The 13,759-nt window shown below is 59.4% G+C and overlaps 1 protein-coding gene across 6 annotated transcripts in view; it reads left to right on the top strand.

The window, feature by feature from the left end:
* Positions 1-13,759, top strand: part of COL11A2 (collagen type XI alpha 2 chain) — a 30,784-nt gene that overhangs the window by 15,101 nt on the left and 1,924 nt on the right. For all 6 annotated transcript variants that reach the window (XM_073005903.1, XM_073005902.1, XM_073005901.1 and 3 more), the window contains 46 exons: positions 41-94; positions 177-221; positions 344-397; positions 824-868; positions 1,065-1,118; positions 1,304-1,348; positions 1,484-1,537; positions 1,763-1,807; positions 2,042-2,095; positions 2,225-2,269; positions 2,459-2,512; positions 2,844-2,951; positions 3,949-4,002; positions 4,296-4,349; positions 4,459-4,503; positions 4,588-4,641; positions 4,770-4,814; positions 4,960-5,013; positions 5,114-5,167; positions 5,402-5,455; positions 5,879-5,986; positions 6,137-6,226; positions 6,406-6,459; positions 6,693-6,800; positions 6,939-7,046; positions 7,187-7,240; positions 7,344-7,397; positions 7,594-7,701; positions 7,901-7,954; positions 8,133-8,186; positions 8,412-8,465; positions 8,628-8,681; positions 9,021-9,128; positions 9,501-9,554; positions 9,749-9,802; positions 9,945-9,998; positions 10,607-10,660; positions 10,926-11,033; positions 11,142-11,195; positions 11,336-11,389; positions 11,627-11,734; positions 11,888-11,941; positions 12,248-12,283; positions 12,471-12,524; positions 12,640-12,907; positions 13,467-13,579. In XM_073005903.1, coding sequence (XP_072862004.1) covers positions 41-94; positions 177-221; positions 344-397; positions 824-868; positions 1,065-1,118; positions 1,304-1,348; positions 1,484-1,537; positions 1,763-1,807; positions 2,042-2,095; positions 2,225-2,269; positions 2,459-2,512; positions 2,844-2,951; positions 3,949-4,002; positions 4,296-4,349; positions 4,459-4,503; positions 4,588-4,641; positions 4,770-4,814; positions 4,960-5,013; positions 5,114-5,167; positions 5,402-5,455; positions 5,879-5,986; positions 6,137-6,226; positions 6,406-6,459; positions 6,693-6,800; positions 6,939-7,046; positions 7,187-7,240; positions 7,344-7,397; positions 7,594-7,701; positions 7,901-7,954; positions 8,133-8,186; positions 8,412-8,465; positions 8,628-8,681; positions 9,021-9,128; positions 9,501-9,554; positions 9,749-9,802; positions 9,945-9,998; positions 10,607-10,660; positions 10,926-11,033; positions 11,142-11,195; positions 11,336-11,389; positions 11,627-11,734; positions 11,888-11,941; positions 12,248-12,283; positions 12,471-12,524; positions 12,640-12,907; positions 13,467-13,579 — 3,144 coding nt within the window. The remainder of the gene's footprint in view (positions 1-40; positions 95-176; positions 222-343; positions 398-823; positions 869-1,064; positions 1,119-1,303; positions 1,349-1,483; positions 1,538-1,762; positions 1,808-2,041; positions 2,096-2,224; positions 2,270-2,458; positions 2,513-2,843; positions 2,952-3,948; positions 4,003-4,295; positions 4,350-4,458; positions 4,504-4,587; positions 4,642-4,769; positions 4,815-4,959; positions 5,014-5,113; positions 5,168-5,401; positions 5,456-5,878; positions 5,987-6,136; positions 6,227-6,405; positions 6,460-6,692; positions 6,801-6,938; positions 7,047-7,186; positions 7,241-7,343; positions 7,398-7,593; positions 7,702-7,900; positions 7,955-8,132; positions 8,187-8,411; positions 8,466-8,627; positions 8,682-9,020; positions 9,129-9,500; positions 9,555-9,748; positions 9,803-9,944; positions 9,999-10,606; positions 10,661-10,925; positions 11,034-11,141; positions 11,196-11,335; positions 11,390-11,626; positions 11,735-11,887; positions 11,942-12,247; positions 12,284-12,470; positions 12,525-12,639; positions 12,908-13,466; positions 13,580-13,759) is intronic.

The following is a 13,759-nucleotide window of genomic DNA, read 5'->3' as shown; positions in this document are numbered from 1 at the left end:
GGGCTCTGAGACCCCTCTTATGAGTTCCCCCATTTTGCAGGGTGATACTGGTGCCCAGGGCCTTCCTGGTCCCCCTGGTGAGGATGGAGAGAGGGTAAGTGTAGTGGCAAATGTAGGGGCCGGGTGCAGGGGAGGTCTAGAAGGCACAGTGGCTTCACCATGTCCTCCTCCTCCAGGGAGACGATGGGGAGATTGGGCCTCGAGGGCTGCCTGGAGAGTCGGTGAGTGTCCAAGGGCTGGTGCTGGGGGAGGGGGCTCTGGGGAAGCCAGGAGGGGGACATGGGCACTAAAGGGACACAGTTTTATCCATTCATGCTGTCTCCTCCCCTCACCCTGAATGCAGGGACCTCGAGGTCTCCTTGGCCCCAAAGGCCCACCTGGTATTCCTGGACCTCCTGTAAGTGACTCCCTGACTTCTGACCCTGAGGTGACCCCTTGACCTCTCCAACTCTCCACCTTTCTAGCTGCCTTCCTGCTCCCTCTCCTCTCTCGGCATGCTTCCCATTCCCCGTGAGCTCCCCCGGCTCTGGCCCCACCCTGCCCTGCCTCAGCCTTCACTCCCCATGCACAGGGAGGGCCATGTGGTGTGGTGCCCCGAGGGCCCTTGGGCATAGGAAATAAATCCTTGAGAAAAACAAAACGAATGCCCACAAGCCCACAGATCCACAGTCCCACACCCTGCAGGCCTGGGCCAGCTGTGTTTGCTTGGGTTCGGGATGGATTGGAGGTCTGACTGTCCCAACCTTGGGAATGGCTGGGCCTCTGAAAACCACAGGTCCCTCTGGGCCACCTTCAGGCTGCTCACACCCGTCTTGTGTTTCAGGGCGTCCGAGGCATGGATGGTCCCCAGGGCCCCAAAGGGAGCTTGGTGAGTGATGGATGGCAGATCCCGCCCCCATTCTTATCCCCTGAGGTCCCTGCCAGCATCCTGTTGGCCACTATTTTGACCCCTGCCTGCTTCCTGCTCTTGCCCTCTTGGCTGTCGCTGCTGGGACTCAGCTCCATGCTCTAAATTTGTTCTGTCCCCATCTCCTTCTGACCTGTGCCTGGTCACCTGTTTCTAGGGACCCCAGGGAGAGCCAGGACCTCCTGGACAACAGGGCACCCCTGGGACCCAGGTGAGTGGTGCCCCTACTCCCTTCCCCAATTTTCATGGCTTCCCTTGGGCTTCCACAATGGGTCAGACGCTGGAAGGATACAGGAAATTAAGGGTCTCAGGCCCTTGTCGCTCATGCTCTGAATGGGGAGGCCGGCTGGAAGAGACCCTGGGAGGCCCCTGTGACTTCTCTTTCCCTGTATGTAGGGTCTCCCTGGACCCCAGGGTGCCATCGGCCCTCATGGAGAGAAGGTAAGTGACTAAGTGATTTGCAGGACAGGGGGTTTAGAGTGGGGATGTAGAGAGAACCCTAAATGTCTGCTGGGATTTTGTCTGTGTCCAGACATGACCCTCCTAGTGACCCTGAGCCTCTTTGTCTTCCTGCAGGGTCCTCAAGGGAAGCCAGGGCTCCCTGGCATGCCTGGCTCAGACGGACCCCCGGTGAGTGGGCCCCCACTTCCGAATCCTGTTCCCTTGGCCTTCCGCCCCAGTGCATGACCTCAAAGCTCCTTCAGTGACCTTTGCACTGAAAGGTCACTGGTGGTGCTTGTCCATGGACAGTTGGCTTCACTAGGTCACAGGAAATTTGGGTTGGAAGAAGTGTAGGGAGGGATGCAGAGAGGGTGACAGGGGCCACTGGTCACATTTTCTATCCCTTACTCCCAGGGTCACCCGGGGAAGGAAGGTCCCCCTGGAACCAAAGGAAACCAGGTGAGATCTTCCATGTCTTTAACCCCTGAGGGAATCTCTACCCAGACTCTAGAGCCTCAAAGTCCTTGGGATTTCCTTCTCTCATTATTCATACGGGTCTGCCACATTCTCAATTCCTGTGTCCTGTAACGCTACCCAGACAGCAATGTTGTTACTTCCATTTCTTCCACCCCTGGAGGTCCCCACAGTGACACTCTGAGGCCCCTTTATAAACGCCTCTCTTTTTTCTTGCAGGGTCCCTCTGGACCTCAGGGTCCTCTAGGATACCCAGGACCTCGAGGGGTCAAGGTAACTGACCACCAGGCTGGGAGACAAAGGGCTGTGGTCAGGGGAGCCATATGGGGTCTTAGGAGCTTGGTCCTTCCAACCCACCTCCATCCCCTGATCACTCTACTTCTATCCCCTGTCTAATTCTAGGGTGTGGACGGAATTCGGGGTCTGAAGGGTCATAAGGGTGAGAAGGTGAGCACCATGTCCCCAGCTTCCCAGCACGTCAGTCCTGCCATCTCCTCTCTTCACGGCCTTCCCTCTAGCCTGCCCCGCACTGCCCTCCAGCTCCTGAGCCCCTGCTCCCACCTATGTTCTTGGAATCCCCATTAGAACCCCAGCCCTCTGTCATCTGTGGTGTCCTCTCACCTCTATCTTTCTCAGGGCGAGGATGGCTTTCCAGGGTTCAAAGGTGACATAGGCGTGAAAGGTGACAGGGTGAGTAGAGATTCCACACTGGCCCCAATTCCGTGTCCTACTGAGCTTCCACTCTGGAGACCCCAAGCAAGTTTATTCTCCTGAGTCTCCAGACTCTGCAGTTCCAGTGCTGTGTTCTCTTGGGAGCCTGACCCCTACAGGATGATAACCCCATGGTCTGTGTCATGCCTGCCCTCCCATCACTACACTATTCCTCCCTGCCGGCTCCCTATCCTGCAGTGGCTCCTGGGACCCCTCCAGCCCTCCTCAGCCTCACTGATGCCCGTTTCTCCTCTGGGCCCAGACTCTACCTCCAGTTCCCAACACACACCTGTCCTTCCCTCTCACACAGGGCGAGGTTGGAGTCCCTGGTTCCAGGGGAGAGGATGGTCCTGAGGGGCCAAAGGGACGCAGTGGACCGACTGGAGACCCTGGGCCCCCGGGGCTTATGGGCGAGAAGGTGATGGGATGAGGGTTTTGTGCCTGGGTCCTCTGGAGGTGTGGGCACTGGGGTCAGGATGGGCATGGGGGGTGCCCGCAGCTGAAGTCAGCCAGTCAGTTGAAGATGGTCATGCATTAGTTATACTTCTCTCTGTGTAAATGGCATCTCCCAGCTGCTGATGGGCAGAGGGGATAGATAAGAAGTCAGGGAAAAGTCCCTGTCACGAAGAGTTGAATGGAGACGAGGCTTAGAGAGTAGCTGCTGCTTCAAGGCAGAGTGAACATGCGTTCGGACTCCAAGCAGCAGGAGTTCTGAGATGAGAGAGTCTAATAGCAGTGAGGTCTGTGGTCTCCTGAGCTGACTCTCCCCAGCGCTTGCCCTGTGCCAGGTGCTGTGCTGATGCGTCCTATCTATACTATGAGGTAGGCATGTGACAGCACTGTTTTGCTGAGGTTTTACAGAGGCACAGGGATGCTTGTTAATTACATGGCCAGTGAAGGGCAGAGCCAGGGGTTATGCTCAGTCAGTCTGGCTTTAGAGTCTCTGCTCCGAAACGCTGCTCTGCCGCTGCCTGGGCAGGATGAGCCCTGGAGCCTCTGGGGAAGGGGGCGTGCACAGGAGTCAGGGTGTGGTGGGCAAAGGGCCTGCAGGGAGACTGGTCTTGGTGGAGCAGGAGTGGGTGCTGGGGTAGATCCCACCTCCCTCGTGGGGTCGATGGAGCTGAGGTTGACAGGTGGGAAGCAGCTAGATCACAGTGACCCTGAAGGACCTGATACCTCTGCAGGCGCAGGGGAGGTGGAATCCCAGCACTAGAATTGGGGAAAATCCACTCGTGAGAAGGAGAGACTACAAGTCAGGCAGCTGCGGGGCAGGCAATGGGGGGGGCTAGAGGCTGGGCTGTGTGGGGTGCGTTGCTGGGTGGGGGCTGGCCATTATGTGTGAGGGTTGAGGTCTCCAGGGGTGGAGCAGCATCTGGATCTCCTCTCACTCCTAACTGCTCCCTGTCCCTCCACAGGGCAAGCTGGGTGTTCCTGGTCTGCCTGGCTATCCTGGACGTCAGGGACCCAAGGTGATGCCATGCCCCATACGTGCCCCTCTTCCTCTCCCTTCCCTGATCCCTGATTCCAGGAAGCACAGATGCAGGGCAGCGGGGGACCCCAGAGGGAATTTAGCTGACCCCCATTTTATAGATGACGAAAGAGGCCCAGAGAGCAGCAGCGGTTTGTCCAAGGCCACTTAGTTCTTGGCAGAGCTCAGGTCTCCCTTGCCACTGCCTTTGTGGCCTCTCCTGACCCCCTTTGCCCCTTCCTGAACCCTACCTTTCATCACTCCTCAATTTCCCCCCTTCTCTATTCTCACCAGGGGTCCCTAGGATTTCCTGGCTTTCCTGGTGCCAGTGGAGAGAAGGGAGCCCGGGTAAGCTGGGGGATGAGAGCGGGTGAGAAGGGAAGGGCTGGAGAGGTGTAGAGGGGGTCTGTGGGGAGTCTCACGCTGGGTAATGTTCTCTCTGCTTCATTCCCATCAGGGCCTGTCGGGGAAATCGGGGCCTCGGGGAGAACGGGGCCCCACGGTGAGTGCAGGGGAGAGAAACAGGTGGCTCAAGGTCCAGAGGGAGGCATTTGGGTTTCTCTGACAACTCCTCTCCCCTCTGTAGGGTCCACGGGGTCAGCGGGGACCCCGAGGTGCCACTGGGAAGTCTGGAGCTAAGGTGAGTGGTCTCTACAGGGCTCCATCTGCCCCCTGCCCACTCAGCCCCAGCTCTCTGTCAACACCCTGACCTCAGGGACAGCTGGAAGGCAGCTCTTCCCACTCCCTGACTCTGTTTCCCCCCCACAGGGAACATCTGGTGGTGATGGCCCCCATGGGCCCCCTGGAGAGAGGGTGAGTGTGGATCGAGAGTCCCCTTCCCCTGAACTCCCCAGGAAGCCTGGGTGAGCCAGCTCCCTCCTCACCCCAGGGAGGAAGCTGAGTTCCGCCACTCAGCCCCTGCCCCCATTCTCCTGACTTCCACCACCTCTGTCTCTAGGGCCTCCCTGGACCTCAGGGTCCCAATGGGTTTCCTGGACCCAAAGGACCCCCGGTAAGTTGACCCTGAGCTCTGACCCACCTCGCTTCTCTGAGTCCTTCTTCCCTGCCCCCTTTCCAACCGAGAGTTCACCTGACACCTGAACCCCTTCCAGGGCCCCCCTGGGAAGGACGGGCTGCCGGGACACCCAGGCCAGAGAGGAGAAGTGGTGAGTGATGCTCCTGGCTACCCATTCTTGGGGGGCTCCCTCAGACCCTTTAACCCCAGAGCTGTCTGGAAAGTCCACAGGGACGTTCTCCTGGCAGAGTGGAGCCTGCCCTGGTGCTGCTCGGACCCAGGGCCCAGGGCTTGGTGTGATCCTGCCTGGGATCCCTCCTCTTGGGAATCTGGCCCACAGCACCCACACCTGCTTTCACTGCATTCTCCTCCCTTCCTCGCCTAGGGTTTCCAAGGGAAGACCGGCCCCCCTGGTCCTCCAGGAGTGGTGGGACCTCAGGTACGTTTGTCCCTAGGAGAGAATGGACCCCAGACCCTAGCATTAGTCCATCTGCCCCTCTTCTCTCGGTCACACATCCCTGCCCCTGGTCCGCCTGACCCAGACTCCTGGGGCTGGGGTCAATGGTGGGGGCTGGTATTTCAGGCAGGGGTCCTGAACTTCAGTCTGTTTTGGGGTGCGTTCTCATCGTCTTGTCCCCCAGGAGAGGCAGTTCCCCTACAGAGACACAAGGTGGTGTAGTTACTCCACACGGGGCAGGAAAAAACCCAGCAGTGGCCCAGGAATGCCGGGGAATTTCCCGGGGGCTTTGGGGCAGGGATAAAGGGGTTCTGGAGAAGTGTTTTAGGGTGGCCAGGTTGGGCTCTTTTGGCAGACAGTGGGATGAAGGGCCTGAGACTGGGAACTCTCTCTGCCTTTGTCTAGGGAGCAGCAGGAGAAACCGGCCCTATGGGGGAGAGAGGCCACCCAGGCCCCCCAGGGCCCCCTGGAGAGCAGGGACTACCTGGGACAGCTGGAAAAGAAGGAACAAAGGTCAGTGAGGGGCCAGGCAGAGGGGAAGTTGGGGAACTGGGGATTGGGGTGCTGAAAGGAACAGGGAATTGGCGATTTGAGGGGGGCTCAAGAGCTCTCTGTTTTATCTGGGAGCATGGCTGTGGCTCATCACCTCTGCTTTCCTTTTAGGGTGACCCTGGTCCCCCTGGGGCCCCAGGGAAGGATGGTCCTGCTGGTCTGAGGGGATTCCCAGGAGAGAGAGGCCTCCCAGGCACTGCTGTGAGTGTGACTCCCAGACCCCTGCCTGTCACAAGCACCAAGCATCCTGAGTCCCCTCCCTGTCCCTGACCCCCTCCATGTCACTCTCCACTTGCATCTTTTGGAACCTGTCTTCCCTCCCCAGCCCTCACCCTTCTCTTTCCATGAAGTCTCATCGTCCCCAAATGTTTGGTTCATAGGGTGGACCTGGTCTGAAGGGGAATGAAGGTCCGTCTGGCCCCCCTGGCCCTGCAGTGAGTCTGGGGTTCCGGGGGGAGGTGGTAGAAAGGACCCAGGAAAGGGGTGGGTGAGGAATGGTGGGAATGGCATTCCGATACCACCAGGGGCTGTGGGCTGGGCAGAGGCTGTCCAGGGACAGCCAGAATGCGTCTGATTTTGGGATCTTCTGGGAATTTTGGTCTGAGGCTCTCTGGTATGGGCGAGCTGGGGTCTCCTTCCTGGGGGTCTGACTCATCTGTTCTCTCAGGGCTCCCCTGGGGAACGAGGTGCAGCAGGATCAGGGGGACCCATTGGTCCGCCAGGGCGCCCAGGCCCGCAGGGTCCCCCTGGAGCCGCAGGAGAGAAGGGTGTCCCGGTGAGTGTGGGGGTCCTGGGGAGGGGCTCTGGGGAGGGGTCTGTGAGCCTAGGGTTGATGGGCTATGACAAGTTTCCTGTGGGGTGTTTGAGGGTGAGGGTCACCTCCAGGCTATGACTGCTTCGTCCTGTCCCACAGGGTGAGAAGGGCCCCACTGGCCCGACTGGCCGAGACGGGGTGCAGGGTCCTGTGGGGCTTCCTGGTCCTGCTGGGCCTCCAGGTGTGGCTGGAGAGGATGGAGACAAGGTGAGGGACCCCACAGACCCTGACAGTCTTCTCTCCAGATGAGACGGCTGACCTGGGCATGACCCCTGGCCCCTGTCATGTCATCCTTCCCACTCCACCTATCACCTTTCTCTAATATCTTGTCTGTCTTCTCCTCCCAGGGTGAGGTGGGGGACCCTGGACAGAAGGGCACCAAAGGGAACAAGGGCGAACATGTAAGTGTCCATGACCTCGACTTCTGATCTCCTGGCCTTTAACCTCATTCCCACTTGATCTGTCTCCCTGTTTTGGTGTCTCTGACTCTCTTCTCTCACCCAGGGCCCTCCTGGACCCCCTGGACCCATTGGTCCTGTGGGGCAGCCTGGAGCAGCGGTGAGTGACCCCTCCACCCCCACCAAAGGCCCAGCAGCCTCTGGTCCTCCCTCAGCTCCCCTCTGCCCTTGGGGCTGGGAGCGGGAGCAGGGGCTCTGGGCATGGCACCCAGCTCTGTGTGGTATTTGTGGATAGAGAACACCTGACCCATGACCCATCCCTGTGTCCTTGTCTTTGCTTTCCCTCCACCCTGCAGGGAGCAGATGGGGAGCCTGGAGCTCGGGGACCCCAGGGACACTTTGGAGCCAAAGGCGATGAAGGAACAAGAGGATTCAATGGGCCCCCAGGACCCATTGGCCTACAGGTGTGTTGGGGGATAGGGACAGGGGCTGAGAGGTGGGGTCAGGACGGGGTGATGTTTGCCCCAGACCCTGCCAGCAGCCTGCTGATGAGGACTGGTGGGCATGTGGGGTCTGAGGGGAGGGGACTGTGGGGCCTATCTGCCTAGGGTTGTGCTTTGTGTGGGGTGGTTACCTGGGCCCATGTTTTGTATACCTGCACAGGGTTTGCCGGGCCCCTCTGGGGAGAAGGGAGAAACAGGAGATGTGGGTCCTATGGTGAGTGTGACCCCTACTGACCCTAGCCCCCATACTAGTCACCCCTCTCCCTGGCCAGCCCTCACCCCACACCCCACTGCTGACTCCTTGGCCTGGCTGCTCGTCCTCCTCTCTCCACCACTTATGCTCAGCCGTCTCACTTCCCTTCCCCATCTGTGGTGTATCTCTTTCCCCCCAGGGACCACCTGGCCCCCCAGGACCTCGAGGTCCAGCTGGACCCAATGGCGCTGATGTGAGTCATCTTAGCCCCTGTCCCTTCAGATCAATGTGTCTGGTCCTCTGCCTCCCTTTCCCAGACCATAAACTCTAGTATCATCTCAGGGGCCAAGAGAAGCCCTTACTCCTGGGAGGCCTCCACTGCCTCACTGCTATGACCTTGGGCTGCTCATCTGGGACTTTGCCCCTGAAATGGCACCTCCTTCCTAAGCAATGACACCTATTTCTGTTCCTCTTCCAGGGCCCACAAGGCCCCCCGGGAGGTGTTGGGAACCTGGGTCCCCCTGGAGAGAAGGTAACTGGGAAGGGGGTGAACGGAGCAGTCATGGAAGTGGGGGATGAGAGTTGTATTTCTGCCAATTTTGGTTGGGGAGACAAAAGAGAATGAGATGTGGGGAATATCAGAATTGTTTGGCTAGGGAAGGAGAGGAGGTTTTTGACTCTAATCTCTTTGCAGGGGGAACCAGGAGAGTCAGGATCTCCCGGGATCCAGGGCGAGCCAGGTGTCAAGGTGAGTGACAGCTCCAAGGCCCTACTCCCCAATCCCCCTCACCCGCCTCAACCCTGCCTCCACTTTTTCTGTGACCTCCTTGAGCTGGAACTCCTCTGCAGCAAGAGTCTCTGCTCCCTGCCATCCTCTGTGAGGCCTGATCCCTGGTCTGAGTGAGCCCTTCTTCCCCTTCCTCAAAGGGAAGGGACCAGGGGACTCCCCTTATAGGCTTGACTTTCTGTGTGTGTCCCATTGTCACTGAGGGGAGTAGGGGATGGCTGAAGGTGTCTCGGAAGCAGAGGCTGCAGCCCTGATCTTCAAGACCCCCTGGGCCATCTGTGTCCTCCGCTTGTTCTGCAGGGTCCACGCGGGGAACGTGGAGAAAAAGGAGAGTCGGGGCAGCCCGGAGAGCCAGGACCACCAGGGCCTAAAGGACCCACAGGCGATGATGGCCCCAAAGGGAACCCTGTGAGTTTGGGGCAGTGGAGATGGAGTCCTCTCAGGCCCTGTGAACGACAGACCTGGGAATATGGGTGTGTGTCAGGGAGGATCTTGGAGTGTGGGGAGCCCAGGATTCAGGGGGATGCTCTGGAAATGGGGCATCTGGAGGGATGCATGGGGTCTAGGATTCAGAGAGAAAGTGAGAGATGCCCTGCAGTTAATACCCTGAGGCATTATACAACACGCAGTGCACACGGTGGGGAGAGGGGTGCAGAGACCTCTTCCTGGGGGGTACCAGTGGACACTGCCCCTAGAGGGCAGTGGCATGTGCCTGTGGGCATCTGTGCTGGGTGGGCTCAGGGAGCTGTGACTCTGATTCTTATTATCCCTCTGGATCAGGGTCCCGTTGGTTTTCCTGGTGACCCTGGCCCCCCTGGAGAAGGTGGCCCTCGGGTGAGTCTTACTCAGAGAGGGGAAGGGGCAAAAAGGGTGGGGCTTCTATGGGGGGGCCTCTGTGTGGCCGCTGGGCTTGGGTATTGGGAAGCTGGGGTTATGGCAGGGCAGGCAAGGGGATGGGGGATTGACAGTTTTGGGGATGATGCCAGCCAGCTTTGGGGCCCATCTCTGACCTTGCTTCACCTCTGCAGGGCCAGGATGGTGCTAAGGGTGACCGAGGCGAGGATGGTGAGCCAGGACAGCCTGTGAGTGACTAGCGACCCCACAACCCCCCTGAGCCCAGGCCTCATCCCCTTTACCCCTCTTCTGTGCCCCACTCCTGAGGGGCTGAGGGGTCCCTTTGACTGGAAGATAAACACTCAGCTACCCCAATTCCTCTCTCCCTAGGGATCCCCTGGTCCCACTGGGGAGAATGGACCCCCAGGGCCACTTGGAAAGCGGGTAAGTGAGGTGGACCCCTGAGACCTCAGGAGGCAGTCCCTGGGCTGTGTGGATGGAGGCTGGGCAATGGCAGGTGGGATGGGCGGGGAGGTGCCTGGTGTCTCCATTGCCCTGGGTGGGTGTGTGGGCAGGAGCTGGTGGGTTTAAGGGTGTGCAGTATCTCATTGCCCTGGGCAGAATGTGCGTGCAGGAGCTGGTGGGTTGATGGATGTGTGGTGTCCTGGGCATGTTCATTCCTGGGTTCTGGTGTGTATGTTCTCACCAGGGGGAGTGGTGGTTACTGACAAAGCAGAATGGAAACTGGAGGAGGGGCTGGCTGACTTTTCTGTGGGCCAGGGGTGAACCTTTTTAGCTGCTGGGACAGGAGACGGGCTACCAGGTAGGGTGTGGGCAAGTGGCTCTTCACAAATGTACAGAGTACCCAGTATCTTCACAGCTGTCACAGCTGCATCTGTTCACACATCTGTGAATCAGCCCTCTGTGTGTGTCCCTGTGTACACACATGTGTGTGTGTGCGTGTGTATGTGTGTGTCTGGGACAGGAAGGGGAAAGAGTTGAGCCTGGCTGCCCATGGCCTCATGTGCTCTTCCTTCCTGCTCCATCTGCAGGGTCCTGCCGGCTCGCCTGGTCCCGAGGGGCGACAAGGAGGGAAGGGAGCCAAGGTGAGGGAAAGGCCGCCCTGGTGCTGGAGCATCCCCTCCACCTCCCACCCCTCAGATGCCTCTGTCCCCAGATGCCTACCCCATGTCCACCTCTCCCATGTTGGCCCCTTTTGGGGAGAGGCGTTCCCTATACTTGTTCCCGCGCTAGGGGCTCCTAGAGTTTGGCCCTTCCTCCCTGCCTCACACCTTCCACCTTGGACCCTCTGCCCCCTGCCCACACCCCACTCCTCTGCCCTTCAGGACATATTCCTTGTGTGTGTTTCAGGGAGATCCTGGTGCTGTAGGTGCCCCGGGGAAGACAGGCCCGGTGGGTCCTGCAGGCCCAGCAGGGAAACCTGGCCCTGATGGTCTGAGGGGGCTCCCAGGCTCAGTGGTAAGTCACCGCAGGGAAGGGCTGGGCTGGGGTGGGAGTGAGGAGCCACGGGAGGGGTGCAGTGTGGAGATGCTCCTCCTGACCCCTGTGGTCTCCTCAAATCTTCAGGGTCAGCAAGGCCGACCTGGAGCTACAGGCCAGGCTGGACCCCCAGGTCCTGTGGTGAGTGACTGGGACAGGGCTGGGTGAGGGGTGAGGGCGCTGCCCTGGGACAGAGCTGAAGCCCTGGAGGAAGTGGAGACTGTTGGGGAGAACTTGGTCCCACCTCTCCCTTGAGAGAGTGATTTGCCGTCTCTCCACAGGGACCCCCAGGGCTGCCTGGTCTCCGGGGCGACGCTGGAGCCAAGGGAGAGAAGGTGAGTGACAGACACGTGGCCAGGTGTCTCTCCCATCACCCTCGACCCTGAAACCTGTGGGACCCGAGTGCCCACTGCTCTGCTTCAGGCTTCCAGAAGCCAGTCCCAGGGGGTCCCTGCTCAGTGAGGGCCACTCACGGACCCTGTGCCCGGCTCCCACTCTGTGTCTTGTTGGCCCTTCTCCCCAGCCACATGACTCCTCTTTGCATTCTCTTGACTGCCTGCACCCTTCTCTAGGGCCACCCAGGTCTCATTGGACTGATTGGGCCCCCGGGTGAGCAGGGAGAGAAGGGAGATCGAGGACTTCCTGGGCCTCAGGGCTCCCCTGGGCAGAAGGGCGAGACGGTGAGTAGAGGGCATGGTCCTGGAAGTTGTGGGGGTTGAGAGTGGGGTGGAGAGGGGTGGAGTTAGAGTTGGGACTCAGCTGTGGGTGAGCGAGCAGATGCTCAGGAGGGTGTGGGAGGAGGACCTAGTTGAACCAGACCCTACCCTTCCTAGGGTATCCCAGGAGCATCCGGCCCCATTGGTCCTGGAGGCCCCCCTGGCCTCCCGGTGAGTACTGCCTCTGTTCCTCCACCAAATCCCCTAAACCCCTCTGCTGCCTGCCCACGGCCTCCCAATGACTTCCACGGAACCACCAGCCTTACAAGCATAGTCCCCAGGGTCCCCCATTTGTCCTGTCACCCCCAGTCCCTCCTCCCCATACTTCCAGGGCTGTGAATGTCCTGGTATCCCCACAGGACTGCTCCTCCTGTAGTAACCCAAGGCTCCTGTGAACTTGGGACCTTGCCTCCCCGCTCCTCTGAGTCCTGACCTTCCCCTGCAGTGACTGTCTCTTTCTTGTTCCTCATTTCACAGGGACCTGCTGGCCCCAAAGGAGCCAAAGGAGCCACAGTGAGTGACCCCCTTCAGCTCTGACCTTTGCCCCACCCCCTCTGGACTTGATGATGTCTCTCCAGGGCAAATAGACTCCCCCCAGGGAGCCCCTTAATCCCAGTCAGGAGGCTGATTTGATCCTTCTGTGACCTTGATCCATGCTTGACCTCTTGACCCCTCCATGACCTCATTTATTCCTTGTCAGGGCCCAGCTGGACCCAAGGGAGAGAAAGGTGTGCAGGGCCCTCCAGGACACCCGGTGAGTGAGGAATCAGGGCTGCTCCCAGAGCCATCCCCCTCTGCTCCATTGCTGCCATATTTTCACCCTCACGCTAACCTTGTCTCTTGCCCTCTCCATCTGTCCCTGCACCCAGGGTCCCCCGGGCGAGGTGATCCAACCACTGCCCATCCAGATGCCCAAGAAGACTCGGCGCTCGGTGGATGGAAGCCGCCTGATGCAGGAAGATGAGGCCATACCGACCGGGGGAGCCCCCGGCAGTCCTGGGGGGCTGGAGGAGATCTTTGGCTCACTCGACTCCCTGCGGGAGGAGATTGAGCAGATGAGGCGGCCGACGGGGACCCAGGACAGCCCTGCTCGTACCTGCCAGGACCTCAAGCTGTGCCACCCAGAGCTGCCTGATGGTCAGTGCCAGCCTCAGGGTGCACAAACATCTCCCCAACAGCATGGGTACTGAACAAGCAGAATGAATGCTGGGGGAGTCCTGGAGAAGGTGTTGGATTGAGGGTGAGGGCTGAGGGGCTGGGAACTGCAGCTATTTACCAACCAGATCAGAAGTATTCCAATACTTGAGCAACTGATCTGGGTCAGTATGTATCAGTTGGTTATCAGCCCAGTGTCTGCAACAGCAGATAAATATACATATGTGCACATACCTGTTTGCATCTGAACAGATGAATCTATGTGATGGCCTGCAACCACATGTCCCAGTATAAGGCTGTGCATACTCGGACCTCCTCCAGTCAGAGGGTCTGGGGTTACTGTTGGGGGCAGAGGTGTCACATGATGAAAGTGGGCTGCAGCGGTAGGATGGGCTATATTCTAGGGTTCTGGGAGGGAGGAGGACCAGGAGACTAAGAGCACCATGGGGAGGGCTGGGAGGGAAGAGGGAATGTGGGGGCAAAGAGCATCTTGGAGCCTGGACCTGGGTGGCCCTGACCTCCCCTCTCCCTCACCCAACAGGAGAGTACTGGGTCGACCCCAACCAGGGCTGTGCTCGGGATGCCTTCCGAGTTTTCTGCAACTTCACAGCAGGGGGTGAGACCTGTGTGACGCCCCGGGATGATGTCACGCAGGTGAGAGCTGGCCCCTGGCTGCCCCTCCCCTGCCCCATAGTGCATCCCCTCAGGGCCTAGTGGTTTCTGGGTTTTGGTGACAGTCCTCTGGCTATTGCCCCCCATGGGCCTGCCACCCCTTCTCCACTTCTTAGCTCTTTCTTCGTTTCCTTCTCACCGGTCCTCTGATGTTCACTTTGC

Source organism: Chlorocebus sabaeus, chromosome 17 (assembly GCF_047675955.1).
Source record: "Chlorocebus sabaeus isolate Y175 chromosome 17, mChlSab1.0.hap1, whole genome shotgun sequence".
NCBI classification, from domain to species: Eukaryota; Metazoa; Chordata; class Mammalia; order Primates; family Cercopithecidae; genus Chlorocebus; species Chlorocebus sabaeus.
The sequence above is the reverse complement of the archived record's forward strand: the minus strand, read 5'-3'. Positions and strand labels throughout refer to the sequence as shown.